Below are 14,003 nucleotides of genomic sequence, written 5' to 3'. Positions count from 1 at the left end.
GAAACGGCAAAAAGCTACACATGCCAGGGAATTTTTCTTTTATTTGTCTATTTAAAAAAGAAAGAAGCCTTAGCAGGGACACCAGGGCTTTATCACACACCAGTGGGTCCCCGTAGGCCGCAATTGCTCGCTCGTCCGAGGGCAGGACAAGCACTAAAACAAGCTCAGGTGGCAGGAGACAAAAGTCCAAGCTGCGAGTGGTGTGAGTGCCGAGACGGCGGTAGAGCAGAGTGACATCACCCACAGTGGAGGTTCTGAACACCAGGTTAAGCTAAATAATTTGGTCCCAGCTCTGAGCAGACAGGCAGAAACGTCGGAGTGAAAACTACCCAACGTGGACCCTTAGTCTAGGAGGGGAGGGAGCGCAGTGGAGGAGAGGAGACAGTGACAATTAAATCCTGTTCCAACCTGGCTCCTGGCAAGCAGAAATTACTCTTTGCCAAAGACATAGCACTAAGGGTCTTGACTCAGTTGAAGGTGAGGATATGGGCTGTGTTATCAAACCCGTCGGGCAGTTCGCCCCCCCGCACCCTGCTGTACCTATCTGGATGTAGCCATCCGGCGTCCTGCGGTATTTGACTGCGCCTCGTCCCTCTTCCAAGGCTTCCTTGTCCGACTGCAGGCTCTGTGGGAAGGAGAGGAGCTTTGGGCAAGGCCAGTGGCAAGAGACACCCAAAAGCCCCAGGCAAGAGCAGCAAGCCTGCTGCTGCCCTCGCCAGCAGCCCATGGCACCTTGTCTCCCCTGCCTGGCACCCCGAGCCCCACGCCCCAAAACAAGACGACATTCACTGCCCTCATGCTGCTACTTCCACTGCACCATCCTGGCTCCGTCCCCTCCTCTGGAATTGTCCCCTCCATCTCAGCATCCCCTCTGCAGGCAGGGATGGCTCCCACAGTGACTGCTCAGCACAGCATTCCCACTCTCCACGTGGCACCACACCAGGCGTGACCCCCTGGCTCCCAGCCAGCACCTCTCAAAGGCACTTGAGCCTTGCACAGATTTTCCTGACACCTTTAAACAGTTCCCTTCTCAAACCTCTTTTGCTTCCCACTCCACCCCCAGCTCAATTCCCAGTAAAACACTTACGTCAAATGGCAAAACCTCCACAGTCGTATTGAAGAGTTTGTCTTCTGGGTGCTCGATGTTCCCGCTGCGGAAGAAGAACCTGTGACAGACACCAAAGCCATGGAAAACCACACTGAGTGACAGGGGACACGATGGCTTTCACCCCAGCTGAACCATCCAACAGCCCAACCTAATAGTCACCTTCCCAAAAAGCCGACAGGCACGTGGTTTGGAAAGAGACCTCCTGCGGCAGATAAGCTAACGCGTGGATTGCTCACAAGCTCAGGAAAGCAAAGGGCTCTGGCAAACCCACCAAAAAAAAGGGTCAAGTTATCCTCCCCATGGAAGGACACTGCTCCCTCCTCTGGGCATCCAAGCAGATGGGCAAGAAATTGAACCTGAGCCAGATGAGCAAACGGAAAGTGTCTCTGCGTGCTCCAGGCTGCCCCCACGCCCGAACCCCCAGGCACTGGCCTTTCAACGCGGAGCGGTTTGAAGAATCGGAATCTGATGAAGTCTCCGGCGGTGGGAGTGAAGGCCCAGAAGAAGTCCTCCCGCAGGTACGCCTTCTCCAGGGTGAAGTGCTGGTAGGTCTTCAGGCTGGTGCTCACCTCCGCGGGCGGGTTGACGTGCTCCTTCCGCAGGGCCTGCTTGCCAAAGTCCTTGTCCTTGATGGGCGCAAAGCAAAAGGGCGGAAAAGGATCGTGAGCTGCTCTCGCCTGCGAGGGACAGGGGTCCCAGCAAGCTCTCGTTTGCCTATCAGCAATCCCAGGAATAGGGGTGGGAGGGAGGTCAGCTCAACCCAGGAATCATTTCTCCAGGGTTTTTCAGTAGATGCTTCGGAATCGCTTGCTCAGACCGTGGCTCGGCACTCAGGATGGGTGGCCAGGACTAAAGCTTGCAGCGACCACTGGTACGCGTCACTGCCAGGCTGAGCAGTAGAATCTACAAGAACTCACTGTCATTCAGAACAAACACAACCACTGCACAGAAATCCAGCTGCCACCGTCCCACCGGCTGCAGTCACTGATGTCCCCACCCCAAAAGCAGCCCATTCCCAGGTGCCTGCAGGCCAGGCCTGGCCAAAAGGCCATCTGTGGCTTGGACAGGCAGCTGGTACCCACCTTCAGCTTCTGTATCTTCCCAGCCAAGGAGGAGTGGGTGCCCACGTGCTGGAAGAGCGAGGGCTTGAAGCGGATCCTCAGGTTTGCCTTCTGCCTGTCGCAGTGTTTCTGCAACGAGACAACCCCGCAGTGCCCCATGCTTAAACCTCCACGGTCAGCGGAGCCCCACGAGAGGGAGGGCAGGGGCACGGGGAGTGAAAAACACCCCTGCCCCTCCTTCTCTGTGCCCTTCTGTGTTATTTTGGCTTTACTTTGGCAAGAAGAACGCAACTGTGACTCCTGGCCGGCCACCCCCAAGGCTGTGCGGGGCAGCCAGGGTGCCCAGGTTTGCGTCAGACGTCCCCGTGCCAAGCACAGCAAGAAGAGAACTCACATCTTAAAACCAGTCCTTTTCTCTGAGCTTGGGGGAACAGGACAAAAACACAGGGTTAAAAACTGGAGGGAGAGGGCGTTTGTTTTCCAAATTTTGCTTTTTCCAAGAAAAGAAACACACGCACACCCCTACCACCCCCTGCTCTCACAACCCAAGAGCAACCGAGCCCCTGCGATGGGCTGCCCGCACGGGCCACCGTCACCCAGCTGGGAGCTGGGGAATTCCAGGCGTGACCCCTGCGAGCTGCAGAGGAGATAATCCCCTAATCCAGCCCACGTTACATTAGAAAATTAAAACTAGCCGTGCTAATGGGAGAGACCCTTCTCATTACCAGCAACCCCAGCCGCAATCCCATCAGCTCTGACCTCTGGATGGGGAGCGGAGGAGGAAGGGGAGCAGAGGGAGCTGCAGCAGCTCCCCATTTCTCTTTCTCCCCTTTTTCCCTTCTGCTAAAGAAGCATTTGCTGAAAGCAACGTCGTCTCAGTCAAGCCAGGAGGGGCAATGGCTCAGTTGGTGGTAACAAGGTCATCCTTTCACACAGCCCTACCCCAGGAAAATCTAAAATTAGTTAAAAAAGAAAAAAGCAGGATATATCCAGAGCAGGCAAAGCACTTCCCAAAAGCTCAGGTCAAACAAACTTTCAATCAAAAAGACAAATCCTCCCCGCTCCCAATTTGATTCTGCACAGTGGGATTTCCAAGGGAAAGGCCTGTTTGAAAAGGCGCTGGGCAGAGTTAATCATGCAAACAGTGGGGGAAAGGAGCCAGAAATCCACACGGAAAGTAGGTTAATTTTTAAAAAGGTAACACATTGAAGAGGTTTGCAGTTTCCCCTGGGAAAACCTTGGCTCTGACAGGTAGGAGAAGATGAACTAAGGAGAGGAAGATCCCGGGCAGGGGACTCTGCATTTCATCAATGCTCAAGCCGATCTGAATTGGCACAGCCCCCAGCATCGTTCCCAGCTCCATCCCAGCACCCCAGCCTCGCCCTGGGCTGCCGACAGCCTTGGGGACTGCTCTGTCGCACCTGAGCCCATGGGCTGAAGGGCCAGGAGGACACGATGGACATCACCTGAGACTGGTCCTGCGGTACACGGGCTGGAGCCGACAGCACGGCCTCTGCCAGGGATCAGGCCAAATTAAACCACATCCTTGCCCTGATTCTGCAGGGCCCTGAGGCTGACCTGTTCCTCCAACACATAAATATAGTATTTCTCCCCAGAGTGACCACTTGCTGTAGCATTTGTCGCCACAAACCAGTTGCAGCCATGAGGTCCATCCTAAGCAACTGGCTTGGAGCGCAGCACGGGGACTCCGCTGCCCCTTCTCTGCCGGGGGAGGAGGGCGAAGGAGCCGATGAGTAAATACAGTATGTGCGGAGAGGAGACAGGAGGGTATCTGGTGGTGAGCTCATCTTACATTTACTGTCACACTCGCTCCTCCTCTGCCCTTCCCACTCGCTTTACCCCCTCGCTGCTGCCGCTGATGGGAGTTCAAACACAACCTCTGCAGGGCACGGGGCTGCTGGGCTGCTGTCGGCAAGGCTTCATGCAGACACAGCCGTGCAAACGAGACGGCAGCGTGAATATAGATCCCGTTTCACCTCTCCAACACCTCCTAGAAGCCTCGACAAGAGCTTGGCGTGCTCTGGCTTCATTCTGGCACACTATTCACGGCGGGTTTGTTTGGGGGTCAGCTGGGGTGAGCTCTCTGGGCAGCCTGCTCCAGGCGGGTACGGCACACGAGCCCAGAGCCAAAGGGTTATTCTGGGGTTATAGTCAGCGAGCAGGGAACAGTTTCAGGGAGAGAAGCATGCTGTATTGAAAAACAACACAGAAGAATAGGGTACAGCTACTCTCCTCGAGGACTGCAGGAAGAATACCCTGCTAGTGCTTAGATGCAGAAATAATGCCTTTTCTGACAGCTACAAAAGCCTGAACTCCCAGGTCTTTGCTTACACAACCCACAAGGATGCCCCGCAGCATGCTCCACAGGGACGGAACAGCACGGTGCACAGTCAGTTAGCATCAGAGCTCACAGAAAAGATCCTCTGGAGACACAGACCGAGCATACGTTTGCCCACGCACAAGAGAAGGTTCCCCTTCAACTGAGGTTGTCTACGTACTGCGTCTTTCTCGGGGTTGCAGACTTTCACCCAAAGGATGTGGTCCAGCAGCCAGTCAATGGGTTTGTCCTTATAGAACATCAGGATGAACTCCACGATCAAGCTTAGATCAAGAGACTTGAACATTTTTCCTACAGCACAAAGAAAGAGACAGATCAGCTATGGTATGAAATGGTCACAAATCAGAGCTGGGAAGAAAAAATTTGGGAGACAGGGCTGCAGAGGTTGGATGTGTCCATCTCTCCATGTAAAGGAAATAGCATGTAGCTCTGGTTTATGTACCAGTAGAGCTGGCACTGCCCATACAGTTCCGGATTTAATAGGCACCACAGAATTAAAAAGCATTAGGGTCTCACAGGTCACAACAGCATCAAAAGGTCTAAAACTCTTCCATTCAGCAGGGAAAAATAAGGATGAAAAACATTCAGCCAGCTGCAGGACAGACCATTTCCTGCCCCAAAAACTACAAGTTTTAAGCCAGTCAAACCAGTATCCAAAATAACAGATCAAGCTGCTACTGCAACCACGTCCTGCCGTTCCCAAAATAGTTCTGTGCTGATGTAAACTTCCTTTTGCATACTGTTAGGCAACTCCAGATCCCATCCAACCTAAAAGCTACTGGTCACATCCAAGCTGTCTGGCTGTCTGCTGGGCCACTGACCAGGTTTATTTTTATTAAAAGTGAGTATCAGCAGTACCAGCTGTGAGGATCTTTCTCCCCTGTGCAAACACAAGGGTCACTGCAAAAATAGGGAGGGATCAAGTACAAGTATTTTACCACCTCGTGGGGACAAGTCGTTGGACCAAGAGCATTAAATGCTTGCAAGAACCAGCAGGCACTGGTGCCCGTGTCTGCCGGTGAGCGGGGGAGAACGTTACCGATAAACCCCAGCTGAGAAAACTCCAGGATCATCCACTCCTCGGAGGGCTGCTGCAAGGCGAAGTTCTTCATCGTGCTGAGATAGTTTGGTTTGGCCACAATATCATCCTCCAGCTGCAAGAGGGAAGGGCATTCAGTGCCAATGACCCATCCAGGCTCCAGTAAGATCCCCTCTGTGCAGAGCAATCACAGTGTAGACCAGAGGAAAGCTTTGGCACAGACCTAGTTTATTTTGGAAGATGCTCCAAGCAGTTTTTTCCTCATCCAAGCTAACAGGTAAATGAAACAAGGATTCCTGCCCTCCCAGGGGAGAGGTCTTCAAGTCTACAGCATCTTAGAAACCCAGCTTTTGAACCTACCTGGTTAAAACCTGCTGCACTCGGCCACATCGCACACCCGGACCCACTTTTTGCCCTCTCTCAGCTGGACACGAGCCACATTGAACTGGCAGGTACACCCAACAACCCTCCAACCCCAGCACCAGACCCACCTGCACGTAATATATGCCTTTGGACTGGGCGTACATCATTAAAAAGCAATAGTCAAGGTTCTGCTTTGTCCTCCACCTGCAAGAGACAAACAGGTTGGGAGTGCTGGTCTCTCCCGGAATGCCGGGCTGCTCGAGGGAGCCGAGGTTTAAGCTGGGAAGGTCTTGGGGGACAGGATGGCATATGGCCTCTCCCTTTTGGTCTCAAACTGGTCAGCTAAGAGTTACTGAAAAACTCAAGGACTTCCAAAATGAACATCATCTGGGTGACAAGGACTCCCCTCGCTTGGTGATGGAAACACCACAGCACAAGGCAAGCCCTGAAAAGCTGGTGCCAGTTCATACACCCCTTCTCCCCATGTCCTTCCAGCTCTTGGATAAAGCAAGTTTAAGGGCTTTGCCTGGCCCTGCAGAAGAGATTTCCCTGCTGGAGTCAGGGGGAGAGATGCTGCAGTCATTTAATTCAAGGCTTGCTTGTTTTTAAGCTCATTGCTTCTTACCTGACTCTTTCCTTGGGGTCCCCAAAGGATTCTCGTAGGTGGGAGAAATCAGGATAGAAGTGCGGAGATGGGGAAATTACCTCCAGGAGACCTGAGTGTATTTCCTTGGGGAATCTGAGGGAGAAAAGCAGTGGTAAACAGATACCTCCATGTCTGACACACCATTTCATAAACCAAATCACTGGGTAAACACCGAGCTGCAGTACCAAACAAAAAAATAGAGCCTCTAAGAGAAAACTTCCCCAGCAGCTAGTGCACTTCCAGGCCTCACCAAAGGACAGCAGTAGGGACTGTTGATGAGTTTTAAAGCTGCTCTCTCCCTCCCACTTTCTCTAATAGCCCCACGTTTGTGTGCTCCCCCCTCAGCATCCCTCCTCCCTCTCACACGCACACGCTGACTGCTGATGACAAGCCAGGCTGATGGCACACAGCTGCTTTGCAGGTGACCCATCAGTGCTGCCCCAAATATCAGCAGGCGAAAATTATTCTCGCCACCGTAGGAGAAGCTAAACTATTTTTCCCAATCCCCCTAATTACTTGGTGTCTAGCCTCTGTTCTCTGCAGTCGTATAAAGCTGGTTTGTAGAGAAAGCAGGGGACCACTGGAAGGATGCTCACTACGGTTCGCAGAGGAGTGGCACTGCCTCGGAGGTGGCAGAGCCTCAGCACGTGCTTTAAACACGGGCACACAGACATCTTATGGTCTATGGGGACATCCAGGACAGCTGAGATAAAGGACCAGGGGACAAGAAAAGTGGAAACACTGAAGAAACAGCCGGATTCACTTCCGCCCAAACATCCCACAGCTTGTCCCAAAAGGTGCTGCTCGATATTTACCGCACTTCTAAAAAAACCCACAGGGCAGGTTTAAAGACCAGCCATCAGCACCATGTACTCTCTACAGCATTAAACCTGACCTGCAGACTGGCACACCAAGGAAAGGGCTTGCTGGCGTTACTGGCATTTAGAGATTTTCCAAATGCATCAGTAATTAAGAGCCATTTTGCAGAGATTATGTTATGCATTTCTGATAAGTTACTTAAAACACTGCTGTGCTGTAGTTAGGATTTTGCAGGAATTCTACCTAGTTCTCTGACGCTGATAAAATCAGCATCTATTTTCCCTATAATGCAGTTCAGAACCCTTTAAAGAGCCCAACTCAAAGAGGAAAAAAAGAAGTCACCCATCTGAAAAATATGTACCTACAACAGCCTTGCAAGCAATACCCTGAGATTGCTGTAACTGTGAGAGATAAGCGGGAAAACCAGTTATTTTTACACTGCCCTTGCTGAGAACATTTGGTGCAAGGCTGATTTCCTTTGTTTGTGCAGAGCCTGGAGCACGGGGATGGGGCAGAGGGATACAAAGCAGCGGGAATGCCAAAAACTTCTCACTTATTTTTCCCATCCTTATTCCCTCCTTGGGACTGGCAAGATCTTCAGCTAACATTTTCAGACCTTCCCTTCCACGGGCAGCAGCGAAACAGGAGCTTCTCGAGCTGATAAAACCCATCCCGAGGCAGCAACGGCTTTCTCCCTGGTGGATATGACCTCAGCCCGCCCTGGCCCCACACCACCCCAATTCAATTTGGATGAAAAATAATTTCAGTGAATGGAGGGGGGAGCAGGAGGCACTGGAGAGGGGGACGGCGAGAAATCAAATCATTAAGTCAATTAAAGTTTCAGGCCTTCTATGCAGAAGCACCCTCTGCAGCAGCGCCCAGTAATTTCATCAGGATCCCTCGGACAATCGGGCCATTATCCCCCGATAAGTGCGTCCTCCTGCCAGCAAAAGCAGAAGGAGGGCAGCTCTGCCAGCTCCCGCACAGCAAGATGGAAGGCCCTGTTTCAGCTCTTCTGCACGGGTCGGGAACACAACCCTCGCCATGCACATCCCAGCCCCAATCCCATCACTGGCTCGGGGACGCGGGGGCAGCCGGAGGACGAGCTGCCCTCTGCGTCTCCTTACGGCGGCTGCCATCCTTTGGAAAGACGCAGCGGGAGCTGGACGGGAGTCACAGCCTCTTCTCTCACCACCTTTTTCTTTAGCCTCTGATGCTGTTAACACCCGGACCGGCTCACGGTTAATAATCCATCACCAGCTTCTGCCTAAACAGCCACAGACAAAGCTGCAAGAGCCACTAAGACCCCGGGACATAAATAGCAGCTAGCATGAGAGACAAATGCAACTGTGCCTAGAACAAGGGAAAAACAAACAGGCAGGAGCGGGAGGAAAAATGGATCACGGATTTTAAAGCAAAATAAAGCAGGAGCGTTGGGTGTGCTCAGCACTGTGCCCAGTTGCTCTGCCTCGGCAGAGCAGGTAGAGGGCTGCACTCCACACGGAACGGCCAGGATCACTGGAAATCTAAATAATCCATCTCCCCCCACCACGCCACAGGGCTGAAAGAGCAAAATGAAATGGCACAACCACGTGTGTTAAGTACTGCAAGCACAAAGCAGCCTAATGGAAGCTACATATGGGATGCGTTTTAGAACGAGCGGAAAAGTGGAAGCGGCAGTAGCAAAGGCAGCCCAGAGTTTAAGAACTAAAAAAAACCCCAAGCAACAGCAACAGAAATACAAAAGGGAAGCAGAAAAGCGTGTATTTTCTCCTTAATGAAGCCGTTCCCTGGCCTCGCTACAGGCACAGACCGACCGCCGTACTCATGCGAAAGTGCTTACAAGGTTTTGATATTTTCTGCCACTCCGGCTGTGTACTGTGGATCTGTCTGAAAACAAAAGGTAAGCAAGTGTTAGATCCTTCACCCTCAGCCTGTGCCCCCCATGGCTCAGAAACCACCTTCAACACACCCCAGGGGTACTGTCAGCACCCCTGTACCGCCTTCATGTCACCTTTCCGCCAGTGTAACCGCCCTCCACAACCTGATGGTCTCCTAGGAGCCCTCCTTTGTGGCCAGTGTTAACTAAAGCCACCAAAAGGACCCCAAACGGACTCAAGATGCTGCACATCATCTCCACGTGCTCTCCTGGCACTCCTGACCCTGCCAGCACCAGCGCACGGTGTTAACTTAGGGGCTGCTTACTTTTTCCTCTATACACACTGGCTTTCATCCAAGCCAATATTCCTAGCAGAAAAAGATCTCTACCCCTTTTGTGAAAAAGAGGGGTCTATTTATAAGCATGGATGTTTCATTTCAGGTTCATTTTGATGCTTTTCTTCCTAAACCAACAGTTTGTTCCCACAGTCAGCCTGGCAACCTGTAACAGCGAGAGGCAAAGGTCAGCGGTGCTGCACGCCGGTATTTGCAGGCGAGGTAAGTGCAAACCCAGGGACAGGCTCCGGACAGAAACCATCTGCACAGTGACTGGGAAAGCAAAATCCAAGAGCAAAGGGCAGGAGACCCAGCAGTAAAACCTGGGCCTGTTTGTGAGGGTTTTCTCGACAGGAAAAAGGTCTCTCCCAAACAGGGCTCAGGCTCTCAGTGCTGGACTGATTTCCTACCCCAGCACTGCCAAAACAGAAACAGGAAAAACAAAGGCAGGAAAGATGCTCCTGGCTCTGGGAGCAAACAGTCAGCTCTGCTCCAAGCACCCAGCTGCCACTGACCCGGTGGGTTGGTGACAGCCGAGCCAGCCAGCTCGCCCAGGGCTCGCCTCCACCAGCCGAGGAGCCCCTGGCTCCCCCAGGCAGCCCGGCTGCCGTGGCTGACACCCGCAGTGGTTAGCGCTGGCACTCGGAAATGAGAAGTCCCCATCCCAAAAAGGACATTCAGTTGCTCCACTCATTCTCCTGAGTCTCCAAATTACCCAGCATCTGCTCCAGGTTCCTCTCCACTATTTCCTATTCATCCCCTGCCTGAAGAGCCCCAGCGAGCAATGCCAAGTGCAGGCACCCTGAGAAACATTTTGGGAAGAGGCAGAGCAGGCACAGCAGCGGTTCACGCCTGCACGGATGTTGTGTAGCTACAGGAGCAAGCTCGGCAAAAGAGGATGGCGATGGTGGTGATCTGCAACAACTACAATCGCTGTTACTGGGCTATGACACGTCTGCTCCTGCACTTCATGGTATCAGAATTAATTTATTTGTTGTTCACTTCCCTTGTCACAGCTACACACGGAAAAGTCCGATGCTGCCATCGCAGCATGTACCCTATTTTCAAGCCAGCTGAAAAAAAAAAAATACTACTGCCGTCCTAACCAGAAGATGGTTTTGGTCAAGTTGCTTAAAACCTCTCCTGCTTTAACTCACCCGCTGTGAAAACATCCACCAAACCTGTCCTGGCCCAAAGGGAAACAACAGCCAGGACCAAACCTCATCCCAGGCACTTCGGGCTGCACCCCTCTGTGCACACCTTCTCCTTGTATGAAATACCAGCCAGAGACCCGAAAGCCAAATGATACTCAAAATGTCAAATGATGGGTAAACAGGCAGCAAACCCAGACATTTATCTTTGTTCCGCTCCCAGTCACATGCCACTGAGGCTTATCTTTCTCACCGGATTTCTGGAAATTAAGACAAATGCACTTCAGGCTCAAGAAAATAATCCTGAGGGGAAAGCCATGGAGAAAAATAAGCATCTAAACCCATAGATAAAAGCAGCTCGTGTGGATTAATGTATCAAGGCTTTTTAGCCCTTGGATTCAGCAACTGATTCTGGGCTCCAGACACCAGTATGAAGAGGCATATTAGTCTCAGACCCAAATCAGCAGGCTCTTGGGTTTGAAGAGGGGATTAGTGCTGCCTGACAGGTACATGGAGAAACGAAGCTGCTTCAGGAGCAGGTCTGAGAGCTGCCCTAGACCTGGCCATGGGGCTGCTCCAGCACATTTTGGGCACAACCACTGCAGTACCCTGCAAGAGCCATCACAATTTAGGGCAGAAAGATAAATGCACATACTGCACTGGCAGCTGCTAACGTCTGCCTGCTCACATCCTCTCTGCCCAACCGGTGTTCCATGCTGGGCAGGACTCACCTCAGGATCCTGGTCGGACGGCGGCCGAAGGCTGGGCCGATCTGCCCCAGCAAGCAGCCCTCCAGGTGGGCAGCCGTCCCGTTTGGCACCAGGTTTGGCAGGCAGCGGGAAGGGGGACGGGGAAACGGGATAAACAGGGAAAGCTCTGTCTTACCTCAGCAATGAGGACGACGATGACAGAGTCCTCCTTCTCCTGCTGAGTGAGCTCTGAGATGAGGGAGTTGAGGGTGTCAGTGAGGTAGGAATGCACCTCCCGCTTCACGCTGGGGATTCCCATCACCATGGACACTGCCCAGGGCCAAGGAGAGATTTTAGAGAGGAGGGTGTGCTGGGACAAGATACTTTGCTCCGCTCCCACGACTGCCTTGTGGTTCACCTGTTTGGTGCCACGCTCCATCATTAAAAACCATAGTGATCAGCAGGTTGGTAGGTGCCTGGGCCAAGGCAGGTTCGCAAACTCCTGTCCCCCAGCCCAGTACCGACCAGCAGCACCCCAGTGTGCCAGGCTGGCAGGGCACCCACGGCACTCAGACAGACTCACTCTATTCTCCCTGAAAGACTGATGCCTAAGGAAACACTCAAAATCCCACACCCTCCTAGGGCCTTTGTCAGCCTGTGGACAGCAACTTCAGGACCACCCTAGATCTCCAAAGCCCTCCCATGTCCAGACACACCTCAGTTTAAGAGGGTGAGTCAGGTCTTTGGCTTTGGGTTGGGATTTGGGAGCAGGGGGAAATCGTCTAGTACCCAAAGTCCTACTCCAGATGGGATTTGTCTCCTAAGATCAGTTAAGAGTCTCCATGAAGCACCCTGCACACTGTGCTTTCATCTGACCACCTTCCAGGCAAAGTCTAGAGCACTCTGGAGATGGAAAGCAGCAAAACACATCTGGCAGAAGCATCAAGAACATTTTAGTGCCAGTCAGAGCACAGACAGCACTCCCTCACAGACTGACAGATGTGACATGGCTTACCCACCCCGCGTGTCACGATACCAAGGAAGCTTGCATGATGCATGCAGCCGTTCCTCCAGTCCTGCTCATATCTGTACCACAGTCAGGCCCGGAGGAAAGGGGAAGGACAGGCACCAAGGTGAGGAAGAGCACCAGAAGCTGCACTAATTCCCATTTACCTCCAGTGCGCCCCTGTCCCACATGCACGGCTGGCTGCAGACTGTTCTCCTTTGACAGCAAATGTGGCAAATGATGGAAGATGGTGGGAAGGTGCAGCACATTCTTGTTGGTGATATTCCACAGTTTTAACTTGGTTTCGTCTTAAAAAGGAAAAGGGAATCAATTGCAAAGAACGGCAGGTAGGAAGAGACTGCAAGGCGAAAAGCCTTTCCAAAGCAGCCTGGCCACCCGAGACTACTGCTGGGTTATAAAGAATCAGGCCAACCTTTAACATGCCAGCAGGAGCCATGAGGGCCTTAAAGAAGTCCCAAAATATTTGGGAATGAGGGGGGAGAATGAAGTTAAAATGAAGGTTAAATCGGATCTTTCTGCAGAGATCCAATTTTCTTCAACCGAGCAACTTAAAAAAAAAAAAAAGAATAAATAAATTGGTGAGGGGTGCTCAACCAACCTAACTCCTTCCTCATCCCCTCTTTAGATGCTCATTTTCCATATGGATTCAATACAGCCATAGAAAATGGCATGTATGACTTGCAAGAAACAAAAAAAAAAGCTTGTAAGCAAGCAAATCGGCAAATACCCACGGCAGAGGCAAATCTCGGTGTTTAATGATGCATATGCACCTCTAATTGAACAGGAGCTTAAGAGTTCCCAGGTCTCCCTGAACTCCACAATTTGCTCGCGCTGGGGAGAGAAGAGCGCGTCCTGTCCGCAGCCCGGCACGCAGGCACGCACACCCCTCTACCTCCTCCTTAGCAACAGCTTCAAAACAGCCCGAGATCCTCAACTTCTCTGATTATTCACCAGATAAGCTGCTCCAGGTCCGGTTTATATCCCGCAGGGCTTGCTTCTCCGAGATCGCTCTCTTGATCTCCTCCAGGACCAGGTTGAGCTCCTTCGAGCGCTTCAGGCTCTCCTGCTCGGCTGCGTGCAGTCGGTCCCGGAGGGCGAGAAACTCCCGCTGGTAGATGTCCACCACGTCACCTGAGGATGGGAAAGAGAGAGAAGGTTTCTTCTCCACGCTCTCGAGGGTTTCAAGTCGCAAAAGCAATGCCCATCACTTACACCTCCTCTACCTCCACAATCCCTAAAACAAGAATTTAGGGAGCTGTGGTCTAGCACGCACACAGTGGTTTTGTTGGCGAGAGGAACATTCAGTTGCAGAACTCCAATTAAAAAAGCTCTTTCTGTTTTTCTCTATAACTCGAGTTTCTGGGTCATACAGCAATACGACCTCGTTCTCGGTGACCAAAGCAGGCGGCAAAAAATAAGTTGCATGGTAGTTGTTCTTCACTATGTACTTGGGAAAGGGGAGTCAGCTGTTGGCATTAGTTTTATGAGCAATATTCTGCATCTCCAGAAGTCTGAGCACATGAGGCG

At 52.0% G+C, this 14,003-nt stretch overlaps 1 protein-coding gene across 1 annotated transcript in view; it reads right to left on the bottom strand.

Annotated features, from left to right (window-relative positions):
* MGAT4B (mannosyl (alpha-1,3-)-glycoprotein beta-1,4-N-acetylglucosaminyltransferase, isozyme B) overlaps positions 1-13,607 on the bottom strand; it is a gene marked incomplete at its 5' end in the record, with an annotated part of 14,212 nt that extends 605 nt beyond the window's left edge. The window contains 12 exons of the mRNA XM_010154114.1: positions 541-625; positions 1,088-1,166; positions 1,541-1,734; positions 2,191-2,298; positions 4,689-4,819; positions 5,568-5,682; positions 6,059-6,134; positions 6,556-6,669; positions 9,239-9,285; positions 11,646-11,779; positions 12,623-12,763; positions 13,428-13,607. Of these exons, the coding sequence (XP_010152416.1) occupies positions 541-625; positions 1,088-1,166; positions 1,541-1,734; positions 2,191-2,298; positions 4,689-4,819; positions 5,568-5,682; positions 6,059-6,134; positions 6,556-6,669; positions 9,239-9,285; positions 11,646-11,779; positions 12,623-12,763; positions 13,428-13,607 (1,404 nt within the window). The remainder of the gene's footprint in view (positions 1-540; positions 626-1,087; positions 1,167-1,540; positions 1,735-2,190; positions 2,299-4,688; positions 4,820-5,567; positions 5,683-6,058; positions 6,135-6,555; positions 6,670-9,238; positions 9,286-11,645; positions 11,780-12,622; positions 12,764-13,427) is intronic.
* Positions 13,608-14,003: the final 396 nt, after the last annotated feature.

Source organism: Eurypyga helias, unplaced genomic scaffold (assembly GCF_000690775.1).
Source record: "Eurypyga helias isolate BGI_N326 unplaced genomic scaffold, ASM69077v1 scaffold29476, whole genome shotgun sequence".
Classification (NCBI taxonomy): Eukaryota; Metazoa; Chordata; class Aves; order Eurypygiformes; family Eurypygidae; genus Eurypyga; species Eurypyga helias.
Note: the sequence above shows the minus strand (reverse complement) of the source record. Positions and strands in the feature narration are given on the sequence as shown.